The sequence below is a fragment of the Scleropages formosus genome, chromosome 6 (genome assembly GCF_900964775.1).
Source record: "Scleropages formosus chromosome 6, fSclFor1.1, whole genome shotgun sequence".
Classification (NCBI taxonomy): domain Eukaryota; kingdom Metazoa; phylum Chordata; class Actinopteri; order Osteoglossiformes; family Osteoglossidae; genus Scleropages; species Scleropages formosus.
This window is the reverse complement of record NC_041811.1, coordinates 26838440-26851590: the sequence shown is the minus strand read 5'-3', so window position 1 is coordinate 26851590 and position 13151 is coordinate 26838440. Positions and strand designations below refer to the sequence as shown.

Here is a 13151-nt window from a genome sequence, read left to right as displayed (position 1 = left end):
GCAGTGTCTTATAAATACAGGTGGTGTAAATAAAACCGTAGGAAGCTGACCAAAGGTACAAATGTTTTGTCATGGCCCCCCAGTGCTAACAGCAGTCTCCTGGTATTGTTTTTCTGATGTTCAGGATGAAAATTTCGTTTCGTATATATAATTAGACGTGAAGTAATTCATGTGGGTAAATGTGCATGAATGTGCCTCTTGGGGTAATATTTTGACAATTCTGCCTTTTAGTGAATTTATCTGTTTTTATCTCATTTGCAAAAAGGGTTTCTTTCGGCATTTAAATGAAATTAAATAATTTTGCCAGTTAATTTGAGGGGAAAAACATTGATATGCTGTTACATTTTACATTAATTTATTAATTTAACAGACCTTTTCTCTAACGCGACATATAATGATTACTATCTAGTATTTACTTGACACTTTTTATCCAAAACAACTTGCAGTGCAGGATAAATTATCCTAAACTCCCTACAGTCATTGACCAGTGTACAACAAAGTGGTCTCTCTCTCTCACTCACACACACACACACACACACACACACACACACTCACTCTCTCTATACAGAGAATTTGGAGTCACCAGTTCACCTGAAACATGTCTTTGGGCTGTGGGAGGAACTATAAGGGTCCTGAACCCACAGGAACATGGAGAGGACGTGCAAACTCCACACAGACCGAGTGGGAATCAAACCCGTGCCCAGTTACAGCATCCAGGCTGTATGACACAAGTGCTGTCTGTTGGTCCACCATGCTGCCCACATTACTCTGTTTACTACATAATAGGGCAGAATACTTGTTTAATCAGGCACTAGATTATAAAGGTTGTTAAAAAACCATGTCAAGCACTGTTTTGTTCAACTAGATGCTCAGCTGTAGTTCTGCTTACGGCCAGCTGTTTAGCATTACCATTCATTTTGGACTTGCCAACTGTGCAACAATACGAAATGCCAGCACGTGTGTTTTGCTGAAGATCATTTTCGATCGTCTCCTTCAGGCTTCGAACGATGCTCAGTGTGTTGAAGACATTCTTAGGGTAAGTAATTCATAACAAATTTGCTCTCATGCTGGCATTGAGAGATTTCAAGTCACGTCACATTAATGGTATAAATAATTGATCAGGTATCCTTTTTGTATATAAGTGTACAAGTCCTGGAGGCTTCGCGCGTGTAAACTGTTGACGCCATTTCTTTTGCGTTCACAGGAAATGACCCACACTTGGCCGCCGTTGCTGACAGCCATTCACACGCCGAATAAAACCGAACCTCCTAAATTCTCCTTTCATCCAAAGGTCAGACTCCTCTTTCCTTCCTACTTTTTATTTTTACATTGACTTTAGGAGTGCTGTGGGTTCAAGTAGCAACATGGGTGGCCCATCCTGGTCCTCAAGATCTACTGGGTGTTGAGGTTTTTTGCTGTGTGAAGGCCTCAGTTGCCTTATTAAAGTCAATAATTCCTTAAACAGTAAGTTGCCTCCCCTGATGTTTCATGGGGAGACCATGCACTAATTGAAGTGTACTGGGTAAAACCTGTAGAATTTCTGCTCTGACACCACAATTGGCCATTGTTCCCTCAGAATATGTGTACTGTCACTGAATATGTAACCGTGACAGGTCCTTAGTCCTTTTGTCGGGGGTTACCGTTATCTTGCCAAGACTAGGCTAGACACCTTAAACATCTATACTCATATCATCACAGCCCTACAAGCCTTTCTAACAGGCTTTTACCAGTTTATGCTGTATTGTATTATATATATATATGATAGTTAGTGTTGTTGCCTTCGGAATGAATAGTTTGTTCTCCCTAAAATAAAGTTAACTTGTCAATGTAATATTTAATAATGTTCTAAATGTGTGAGAAATATGCAGAATTTCAGATCTTCACATGTCTCGTTTTTAATTTATTTAGGAATCGCAGCACATTCATCCTGGAATTTCAGGACAAAGTAAGTGCATCCAAGGAATGCGTGATTACAGTGACTTTGCTGAGCTCTCTGGACAAAGCTGCGGGTCAAGAAACAGTCAGTCTCTGACTGCAACCTATATTAGATCACTGTGTGGTTGAAAAAGGCTCTCAGTTGGGGCCTCAGTTTCCTTGGCATGTAGTGAACACCAGCTGTTCAGCCTCTCTTCTAGTTTCAGCTCAGGACATCCACCCCACGGGTGTCACTTTGTATTATATTCAATGCCGAGAGAAGACTTTTAAACCCCTCCCGCCCCCCCGTGGCCTTTGAACATCAAAGGGCTTGAGGAATCTTAGTTCTTCTTAACACAGACTGCTTGTTAGGCATAACTTTTTATTTATTTTAGTTGGACTTTCAAAACATTTGTAACCTTTTAAGTGCCACAGTTAATTTTTCATTAACTTGTACCATATTGTCCAAAGTGTGCTACTGAGTAGTCTGTGTTTGGGTACTGGAGGCAGTATGTATGAGTTGTTTCTTCTGTCAAGATCCCCCCCCCCCCCCCCCCCCAAGTAACACTTTTCATTTAATTTTCTCAAAGCCTTAACACTTGTTTGCTGGATATCAGCCATTTTAAACTGCGGATGATCTTTGAGTGCAGCAGCAAAAATGTTGATTCCCTCTTTTTTTCTACCAGAATCCTATGGATCATCTTCAAAAGTACTGCCAGCAAACTGCCATCCAGGATCATCGTAAGCATGCTGTGTTCTTGTAAAATCTTGACTGTTAAACCCTTCTCTGTCTTTCCATCTCCCTCCCTCGGTCTCCTTTATTATTGTCTTGGTTATTATACTTGGAAAGATGGAGGAAATTAGTCATGAAACAAAAGAGCTGAAACAAAGTCAGCTCCTGTAGCATACCCTTAACTTCAATGAACTCTTATCATGTGGCTGTTCTGAATATGGGCAGAAGTTGACATTTTACATGGATTATCTGATGGTTATTATCACTAATCCCCATCTGTTTTCTGCTTATTTGCTTGCTTGTTTGATTCTGCAGAGTAAATGTAAATTTTAGTCCACCCCCGTCCGATACATAGTGCATTAATATTCAGTGTACAAACCATGTGACATATTGTTTTGAAGATGCTATTGTCATGTTAGTAAATGCCTTTAATAGCTGAGAGTGCATGTTGAGAACCTACCTAGCAACACAAGTAGTAAATGGGGGGGGAAAAGCAGAAAAAAACTTTCTAATGTTAGCAACACCGGCATCCCTCCATTTACAACATTACACACACACATCATCTGAAACCACTTGTCCCATACGGGGTCGCGGGGAGCCAGAGCCTAACCCGGCAACACGGGGCATAAGGCTGGAGGAGGAGGGGACACACCCAGGACGGGACACCAGTCCTTTGCAAGGCACCCCAAGAGGGACTCGAACCCCAGACCCATCGGAGAGCAGGACCCGGTCAAACCCACTGCGCCACCGCGCCCCCCCATTTACAACATTATTCTTTCTGAAAATCTTGGATACCGAAAGCCTATTACCAGTTATTTCTAATTGGGGTGGATAATATGTTCCCAGACCATCCAAAGACCCCAAACAAATTTTCTAGATATTTGTAGACCATTGTAAAACACCTATATAACTATTAACTCTCGACTTCAGCACAGCATAAAACACATATGCACGGTTAGTGCTTCAGTATATTTACCGCTTTCCTTTTAGAGTACTCTGCCGAATTGAATAATTAACCAAGCAGAGATCCACTTAGCGTGTAGTTTTTATTTCTATAATATAAAACTGTGCACTGATGCTAAAATGTGCATACGTATCTGAAAAACCATCACCGAAACTTTTCCTGCTAATTGCTCTGCTGTCTCCAATCGTTCAATTAAACACCTCCAATATGGCCGACAGACATTCCTGTAAAACTTCCCATAATGCCCCACTCTCTTAAAGCAACACTTACTTTCCGAACACAGACTGCGCGATCTGGCCGCAGATACGCCAACTACAGTACGTTACTGCCCTTCTGCCTCATTTGTTTTGGGACAAGATTCTGATTAATTTTGTTATACTGATTTTTGTTTTGTTCCGTAAGTTGAAAATTGGGTGTCGTAAGCCAAGAGCCATTATACCAAAATTTCACATAAAGAGATTTTGTAAATCATGATGTACCTGTGTAATGCTTTTCAAACAAACGTTATCTGCAGCCTGTGGCATGTCTGTCTTTCTACCCCTGTCTTAGGACAGTTTAAATGTTTTTTTCCACAACTGCCCAACTACCCAGAAGTATTTCTTTGTACTGAACTATATTGAGGTTGTCAGTGACTCCCTATGTGTGATTTTTTTTTTTTTTTTTTTTTAATAAATGTTGGTGCGGATATATTTCTTATACCTGCATATATTCAGCATGGCTCAAGGTAGTGTGGCATCAACACATTCCAGTGGAGTCGAGTCGGGAAGCTCCAGTGATTCTGAGAACACTTCGGAGTCCGAGTCAGACAGCGACAGTAGTGAGAGCGACGGTGAGGAGGCGTCCCTACCCCAGAAGAGCAACCCACCTGCACCTGTGGTATGCCTCTTCTATCATGCTCTTTCCTTCACCCTGATAGGTCGTGGGAATTGTTCTCTTCGGCTGTACTTCACATTCTTAAATCGCATCAGAATGTACAGATGAGAACTGGGTCAGTCTGTTGGACTTACTGGTGTGATGAATGACTGTGTGTTGTCTTTGACACTTCGGTATACTTTCTGAATAAGAGAAGTATTAGAATGATAATATTAATGTTGCTTTTTTTTTTTTTTTTTTCCCTTCTTTCCCCCCCCTCCCATTAGACGGATGCTTCTGTTGCAAACAAATGGCAGCTGGACAACTGGCTGGTCAAGGTCAACCAGCAAAATTCGAATATGGAGAACATGGAAGATATGGTCCAGAGTCCCAGTCCAGCTGTCCAGAGTCAACCACTTAGGGAAAGAGGGAAAGAAGACTACACAAATGACTACAAATCCCATAATCCTTCTCTACAGTGTGATGTCAGCAGTAGTGATGTTAAGTTAGTGGATGAGGGCTCTGTCTGCCCACCTGTCTGTCAGAAGTCTCCATCACGAGCAGACAACACTAATCAGAGGGAGAAAGTGGGCAACAAGCACCCGTCCAAAGTGATTAAGCTTCCTACGACCACCCAGGCAGGCCTGGTCGTGGAGACTGTGGAATTGCCTCTCCATGACAAAGACAGGACTATGACGGAAACACTGCACCTCAAAACAAAAGACCTGTGTGAGAAAGCTGAGTCAAAAGGAGGTGCCAAGAAGCCTACTAAACATGTGTCCTCCAAAAAAAAACTTAAGGAGTCCAGTCCAAAGGAGACCTTGTCCCTGCAATGCAAGAGGGAACAGGATATGGGCAGACTGCCAAGCACAGTCCAAGCTCGCCAGCCATCTCCACTGGTGCAAAAGAGTAGTGTGGCTTTGGAAAGACCTTCTCAGAAAGGCCCAAAGAAAGCTAGGTGCCAGTCCCCTACTAGTGAGAGCAGGCGCGCTCCTCAGCAAAAGGACTCACTGAAGCCTCCTCATTCCTTGGTTGTGAAGATTGACCTTACTCTGCTGTCCAGGATCCCTCATGCAAGAGCAGGGACCACTTCCACTGTGGAGCCACTAATTGCTGACATGCCAGGCAGGAAGAAGCAGAAGAAAAAGAAAGAGAGCTGTGAAGCACCCTCCAGTATCTCCAAAAAGAGATCAGTGGGTTGAGTTTCTTTTTACTAGAACCCTAGATTTATACATCCCCTCTGTCTCTTTGTTAGTTTAAACACACTAACTGAATGAACCTTATACAGTATTTCATCATGCCTTTGCATTTTTATCATAATTGTTTACAGCTCTCTAATTTACCTATTATACATCTCATCACTAGGCATTTTATAGTTATTTCCCACTTGCAGATGCCTCTGTTATTCCAGCTTCATGTACTTTCTCTCGGATGAACAATATCATGCTGTACTCAGTGTAACAATCCAGCCAGTGAGAGTTTTTTATCAAGCAGCTTGTGGACGTAACGGTCTAAAATGGAATATAGTGACATTATTAATATTAGATTGTCCACAATGTAATCTTGACCACAAGGAATATTGGGCTGTTCAGACCTTCTGTTTACAAAAGTTAGCAGGCTAAGGGTGGTAAGAAGGTGAGTCAGTTTATGTTCTCGGTTACATTGCTGCGTGATCAGCTGTGTCCAGTGTGATCTAAACCAATGGCTTTATTGGGATCAACACACACACAAACTGAACCTGCTTGTCCCGAGCGGGGTCGTGGCAAGCCAGAGCCTTTCCCGGTAACACAGGGCACAAGGCTGGAGGGGGAGAGGACACACCCAGGACGGGACGCCAGTCCATCGCAAGGCACCCCAAGCGGGACTCGAACCCCAGACCCACTAGAGAGCAGGCACAGGCCAAATTCGCTGTGCCACCATGCCCCCCTTATAATAACTGCTATAATATGTTTTCCATCCTCTGAAAAGCAAACAGTATTTAGGATTAAGATCAGATGAGTGCAATGTGTTTTACATATATTTGTTTGAGCTTTTTGGAATACGTTGGAGCACAACAATTGTTTTCCAATTTTATAGACACCTTAACAATAGACTGGTCTTGTCTGAAAAGCAGGAAACACTTTGTACTGAAACTCTAGTTATGCAAAGAATGCTTATCTGAATAAATTTGGCTGAATAAATTTGGTGAAGTATTGCAAAATGAAGCTGACTGTGCTGTATTTTACAGGCTGAGAAAGATGAAAATTCCAGGCTAATGAAGAAACTAAAACTTGATAAAGCAAACAAGCCTTCCCCCTTCAATCATGGCTCCAGCTGTAATGCCAAGTGAGTCGTCCAATGTCACCGTGTACTTGTACACACGGGGTTGTATTTCCAAGTTGGATGTGTTGCGAGATGTCCAAATGCAAGACCTTTGGAAACAGGATACTCCATATTTATGTAGATTTAGGGCTTCCCACCCCCTAAAGGAACAGTGTGAAAGACCTATGAAATGGTTCATGTCTCACACAGTAGTACCCATTTTCCAATGAAATACAAAGTTAGCCTTTTTTTTTATTTGAAAATTTGGATGCAAAAAGTTGGTTTGTGATAAAAATTTAATAATGTACAGATTACAGCACAGAAGATACAAATTCTGTACATGTGCTGTCTTATACTGTATTATTTCAGTAAGGGTCTCACTCACAAACATAAGAGATCTGCAGTTGTGGCTAAGAATCATTTTGTCACATATGAAGTTTGTTTCAGTGTAAAATTAAAACTCTTAAAAGGGCTGTGTTTTGTAGTAAACATTTTTCGGAGTATTGGCTAGACATGTCTATTTCTAAACCTGGTAATAATTGCAATTCGTTTCACGTACGTTTTGCTTTATTATTATAAAATCTCTGAAAATACAGGGAAAAAAAAATCCATAGTTTGTGCTTGCATATGAGTTGCCTGTATATACAACAAAAACAGAATTTGTTATTTTCAGAAACATCTTCCTGTTTTTTGACATCCACACTAGTCCAGAAGAAATCCATGTTTACATACATGTATCTGTGTGGATCCTGCACTTGACCTCACCTTGTATGTGCCTAGGGTGCCCAAGAGTGCCCATTGGGAGAAGGACAAAAAGAAAGCCAAGAAAGGCGTACCCCTTTCAACAGTGCCTCCCCCGTCTGAACCCCTTGCCCCCCGGGTGCCGCAGGAAGAGCCAGGCCATAAGCGCCAGGGAAGTGGGGACCACAGTGACAGCCAACCCCCAGCGAAGCACAAGAAGCGTCAGGCTAAATGCACACAGCAGCCTGAGACTAGCAAGGTTGGCAGCTCCTCTCTAGACAGGGTGAGTGACCTGAAAAACTACTTATGGAAATGCCATGCCAGTGGAAAAAATTAGAACTAGATAAAGGAAGCAAGCCCCTCCTCCTCCTCCAGTCATTTCCTCCAGTTGTAATGCCAATGAGTCAACCAGTGTCGCTGTATACTTGTAAACACGGACCTGTCTTTTCACCCAGACTTCACAGCCCCCCCTGGATTTTCTTCAGAAGCTCTTTAGTAACGGAGTTAAAAAGAGAACATCTCTTGCAGTTTTGCTTGCTGTACTATTTACACAATTCTCCGTTCTGTTGCATCTCGCAGAATGCCGCACACGGTGGCTTTACCTTCCCGGGATCTGCACGACCTCCCAAAGCACCTCAGCCACACCGTCCACTGCTCAAGTTCGAGGATAGGTACGGCTGATCTGAAATTTATTTGAAGTGGAAAGCCCCGTGCACTGTTACAGTCCGTCTCACTCGTAAACAAACGAAAGTGAGAATTTCCCATCCTCTAGCTGTTCCCCCTCACGTGTCGTCTGTGTCATTCTCCTCTACAGGCAGTACCCTGTGGAGTACCACATGAAGGAAGCAAAGAAGCTGAAGCACAAAGCAGACGCAACGGTAAATGGCCTTACTAAGCCCACTCGGCAGAGCAAAACTAATAGTTGTGCCTGACTTGTAACGGGTGTTTGTGGATGAATGGTGGGACGAACCAGATTTTTGCTCCGTCTGTGTGTAGTTTCACTGAAGAACTGTTCTTATCCCTTTATTAAGGTGGACAAGATAGGCAAAGCCTTTAACTACCTGGATGCGGCCATGTCTTTCATCGAGAGCGGCATCGCTATGGAGGTTGATCCCCAGACCCCAAAATCTGCATACACCATGTTCTCTGAGACTGTGGATTTGATCAGGTAATTGATCCCCCCGACTTAAAATGAATGAATGGATGGATGGACAGACTTGTTTCAATGTTGGGTCAGACATTCATTGTAAAGCATTCTGAGGTTTGGTTTGCTGCACAGCTTGAAAAATTTTATTCATAGAAATTTACTATAGATTCACATTTTTCATGATGAAAACATTCCAATTTAATCTTTTATGTTTTTCCCCTTGGTAGATTTATAATGAAACTGAAGAGCTCTCTAGAAGCAACTGGTCCTGCTGTGGAGAAAGATTTCACAGTTTTATGGTGCGTATCGGGGATCCTGTAAAGTATTACCGAAAATTCTCTTGTGGTATTGGTGACACCTTTGTGAAGTGGTGTTCTTGCTTTGGACTGAGTTATAAGGACAGAAGACTTGCTGTAATTGTGGAATAAGCCTTGACCCTCCTGCGGTCTTTGTTCCCTCAGTATGCGATGCCAGGCCCTTCTGCAAATGGCAATGTTTCGCCTCAAACGCGAAGCTGCACTTAAGTATTCGAAAACACTTTCTGAGCATTTTAAGGTGTGTCTTTTTTAAATATTGTTTTTAATGGAGAAATAACAATTATGAAGTTATGTACTTCTGCATGTTACTCTGTTACTAATTTCTCTTTGCTCGTTATACTTCAGTTTCTGTTAGGGATTCTGTTTATGCAGAATCTTATCGTTTAGTTGTTCACAGCAGCTTTTGTGGATAACAATTTAATCTCCATAATGTATATCAAAAAACCAACAAAACTTGGGGTTTTACTCAGTCCGTTCCTTTGTCGTATTTAATTTTAGTCCACAATAATCAGACTGGTTTCTATGATACAAGGTGAATGATGTGAAAGGTGGTGTTTCTTTTTCCTCTCCAGAATTCCTCAAAGTCATCGCTGACTCCCACGCCGTGTGTCTCAAAGTAAGTGTTTTGTGTTGTCAGTTACTTCAGCCTTGTGCTGTACTTCTGTTGTTGACATCTTGCTCTTCTTATTAAATATGCGCTTCTTATCCCTGCGATATTAACACATCGATTTGTACAGCCTTGACTTCCTGTCCTAGCGGGACAACTCTAATGGTACAGGAGTAATAGTGCGACACTTCTCTCCATCATTTTCTTCCTTTGCACCCCTTACCTTTTGCTGTCATTTTTACCACTTTACACTCCCTCTCTCTTCACTTCTTTCTTCTGTTCCTTCCTCCACTAGAAGTACAGGCGCATCATCTTCGATGTCACCAGCCCCACCTCTGCCCGGCATGAGCTCTGGGCTCGGGTCTAATCCTAGCAGCGGGACGGGCTCCTCTGCCACTGTCGCAATTCCCCAGGTCATCCAGCAGGTGGCTGCCTCCTACGTCAACATTACAGCCCTCTTTCTGAGCGCACATGACACCTGGGAGCAGTCAGAGGCCCTCACACATAAGGGTAGTGGTAAGTTTGCACCCCCGATGTCTCTCTCAAAAGGCACTCCAGTCTTCGCTTGAGAGTTTCTTCATTGCATTTTTCTCATTTGGGTTCCTACCAGTAGGGGGCGCTGCAGGATGAGCCAAGAGTTAAATTTAATATTGCATTTGATTATTGGTACATAAAAGTGTTAACTGTGCAGGTTTGTAGGGACTTGCTGTATTGCAGAATGAAATGTTAAGTGCTTTTGTTCTGTTTAGTGGCTGCAGCAGGATTCTTCCCTTGATTGTGGGGAAAAATAAAAGGTCCAGGTTGCTGATGGCATGCATGGCATGTGCTTTATGTCTCTCAGGATTGCTGTTGGACCTGGACTCTGCACTGGGCCCGCTGAGCCTAACCTCCAGCATGACCTTACTGGTACGCCACATCCGACAAGCACTGTACTGGCTGAGACTGGACACTACCTAGTGTGCCGACCATCCGTCACCGTCCCCCATATGGGCCTGACCACTTGAAGAACACAAGAACCTTAACCTTTGCCCCATCCCCCTCTTTTTTCAGTGAGCCACTTTTATGATAAGTGGCACAATGCGACTTTTTGCCTATACCAAAGATAACCTGAGGGAAGTTAAAACCCAGTCCATCTGTCGCCTCCCTGATGATCAGCACGCTGTCGCATACTGCTGTGGTTCTCGCACACGTCAGCTATACCTCATCTCCAAAATACCCATCTCTGATTTCCGAATTCATATGTAGAGGAGCAATTCCTTTGTGAATGTGAAGTTGATACCGAGGGACTTTGGATCGAGGATCGTGGGGGTGGCCAGTGCTCTGTGGCCACATGGCTGCTGGCTACTTCAGTTTTACCAGTCAGCCTGCTCCCAGAATGTGTGGATGCCTTCTCCTGTGCCACGTCTGGCCGCTGAAATTTGGGGAGGAGTGTTTATCCGTCTTGAAGAGAATGAACACAATTTCTATGAGGCGTGATCGGGCCGTATTGTCGAATAAGTGAGATGGCTGGCATTACAGTCCTCCCTCCCATTCAAATTTATTTGAGTGCCAACCTTTTTTCCTGCATTTTGCCAGGTGATGATAAATTATTTATTCTTATTTGTCTGTTATTATTTAAAAAAAAAAAAAATGTGATAATTTCATGCAATCATCATTTTGAGGTAGTGTGTAGACATTGTGATGCTTCTGCCCAGGAAACTGTTCACCAGTGTGGCCCTCAAGAGAATTATCAGGTTATTAACACGCTGCTCAAGTATAAAACAACTCCCACCATCTGTTTAGTGACAGCTGAGTCCAAATTACAGCATAGACTCTTGTCCCAACCTTTAGTGTGATATTTTTAGACTAATTAGGAGGTAGCAGTGTCATCAAAGAGCATTGTTGACAAAGATGAGGATTTTGGTAAAATATTTTTATATGCAACCTTTAATTTATGGAGACTCTATGGATTTAGCCGGTAGTTAAATGGAATGAGTGTTTTGATTTTCCTTGTTGAAAGAGAGAGATATTCACCTTAGAATGCCTGTGTCCAGGGCATTATAACCAGTCATAGCCGAATGTCTGATTTGATGGGCTTTATTATTTTGCTCACTTGTAACTTTTTTGTTGGGATAGATCCTTTTTTATTCAACCATTGATAGAAAAGGAAACTGCAATAAAATGGAAATGGAAAATCATTTGACTGCATAAGTCCTTGTCTTCAAGTTAATAGTTCTACCTCATCAATATCAAAAACCGGATGTAGACACGTATAGAAAGGGGTGCGTTCCAATCGGACGCTGTTGTTTTTGTTCCTGTGTCATTTCATGCTGGAATTTTGATTGTAAAGGGACCGTGAATTCATCTTACTTTTTTGAGGGGGCAGGGGAACTGACAAAATGACTGCTTTCAGGTCGATTAAATGTGTGCCTTAGCTTATAAAAGCTGTCGACTAGAATTTGTCTTCCCAAGTCTTTAGAAGACTTGTATATCAACAAACTTTTGAAATTTAGGATGGGCATATAAACAATGCAAGTGGATTTTGGGAAGAATTTGTGCTTCAGAGGTAGAAACCTAGCAATGTATTTGGAATAATGGCAGCAATTTACAGTCTTAGTCTCTGAAATAAAAAGGTACGTTCTTCGTATGAGGCACTTTGCGTTATTTGTGACAAAACATGTTGCCATGAGTTTATATATAACAACCCCTCTGCCATGAAGTCTGTTATTTTGAAACTGTGCTTCTCTGAACTTGTGAAAACAAAAATTGGTTTCATGTCTTCATGGCAGGTGAAGAAAGCTGAACAAATCACTACAAATGTTACGAGGAAATTTTTTAATGAATGAATAGGGACTGAATATCTGAATGAATTTAGACAGTAATTCACTTTGTTTTTTTTTCTTCTGTACAAAAGGAGCTCTGAAAGGTCCTGGTTGAAAACATCAAAATATAAACACGGCATATTTACTACATTTTCGAACATAAGATATGCAGTGTACATACTGTCTGTCCACTAGAGCGTTAACTTGGCCATGAATTTTGAGGGCCTCGCTTCTCTAGGCCAAAACTACGGAATACCTTTTGCTCTTAGGGTTGTCTTTCCCACTTTCTTCAATGTGCCTGTTTGCACAAACTACAGAGTATTTGCTTTGCCTTTTAGTGTATTTTAGTGTGCCTCGACTACAATTTTCCTATCAGCTTTCAGTGACATGTTGACTGGTAGTTACCGATCATCTTGGATCAGCACCAGTTTTCACAGTCCTAAATGTATTTATAAAATGACTCATTATTTAATTTGTTACCCATTTTCTCCATATGGTGAGAGAGGTTTCAACGTATTACACTTTTTGATTTTTGAAAGTTTTGTTTATGACCAAATAAAATTTGTACATGTATTTTTAATTTTCACCCTTCCTTATTGTAGTTTTCAGCCCTCATATGCCAAGTGAAGAAATCTTTTCTGTACCTAAGATGACCTATATGATTGAATCAGTTGTAATATTGAGTGGAAATTGATGCATTTAGTATCAATATTTAAAACTACAATAAAGTTAACTGCTGCAACACGTGTTTTTGTTTCTTCTTGGATGGATGTT

At 41.9% G+C, this 13151-nt stretch overlaps 1 protein-coding gene across 1 annotated transcript in view; it reads left to right on the top strand.

Moving 5' to 3' along the window:
• Positions 1–13111, top strand: part of aff1 (AF4/FMR2 family, member 1) — a 33630-nt gene extending 20519 nt beyond the window's left edge. Inside the window, exons 4-19 of the mRNA XM_018755478.2 lie at positions 998–1036; positions 1205–1291; positions 1909–1945; positions 2601–2655; positions 4325–4487; positions 4751–5656; positions 6691–6788; positions 7545–7788; positions 8085–8176; positions 8320–8383; positions 8537–8673; positions 8880–8951; positions 9114–9207; positions 9542–9585; positions 9872–10092; positions 10418–13111. Coding sequence (XP_018610994.2) covers positions 998–1036; positions 1205–1291; positions 1909–1945; positions 2601–2655; positions 4325–4487; positions 4751–5656; positions 6691–6788; positions 7545–7788; positions 8085–8176; positions 8320–8383; positions 8537–8673; positions 8880–8951; positions 9114–9207; positions 9542–9585; positions 9872–10092; positions 10418–10533 — 2469 coding nt within the window. The 3' untranslated portion in view covers positions 10534–13111. The remainder of the gene's footprint in view (positions 1–997; positions 1037–1204; positions 1292–1908; positions 1946–2600; positions 2656–4324; positions 4488–4750; positions 5657–6690; positions 6789–7544; positions 7789–8084; positions 8177–8319; positions 8384–8536; positions 8674–8879; positions 8952–9113; positions 9208–9541; positions 9586–9871; positions 10093–10417) is intronic.
• Positions 13112–13151: the final 40 nt, after the last annotated feature.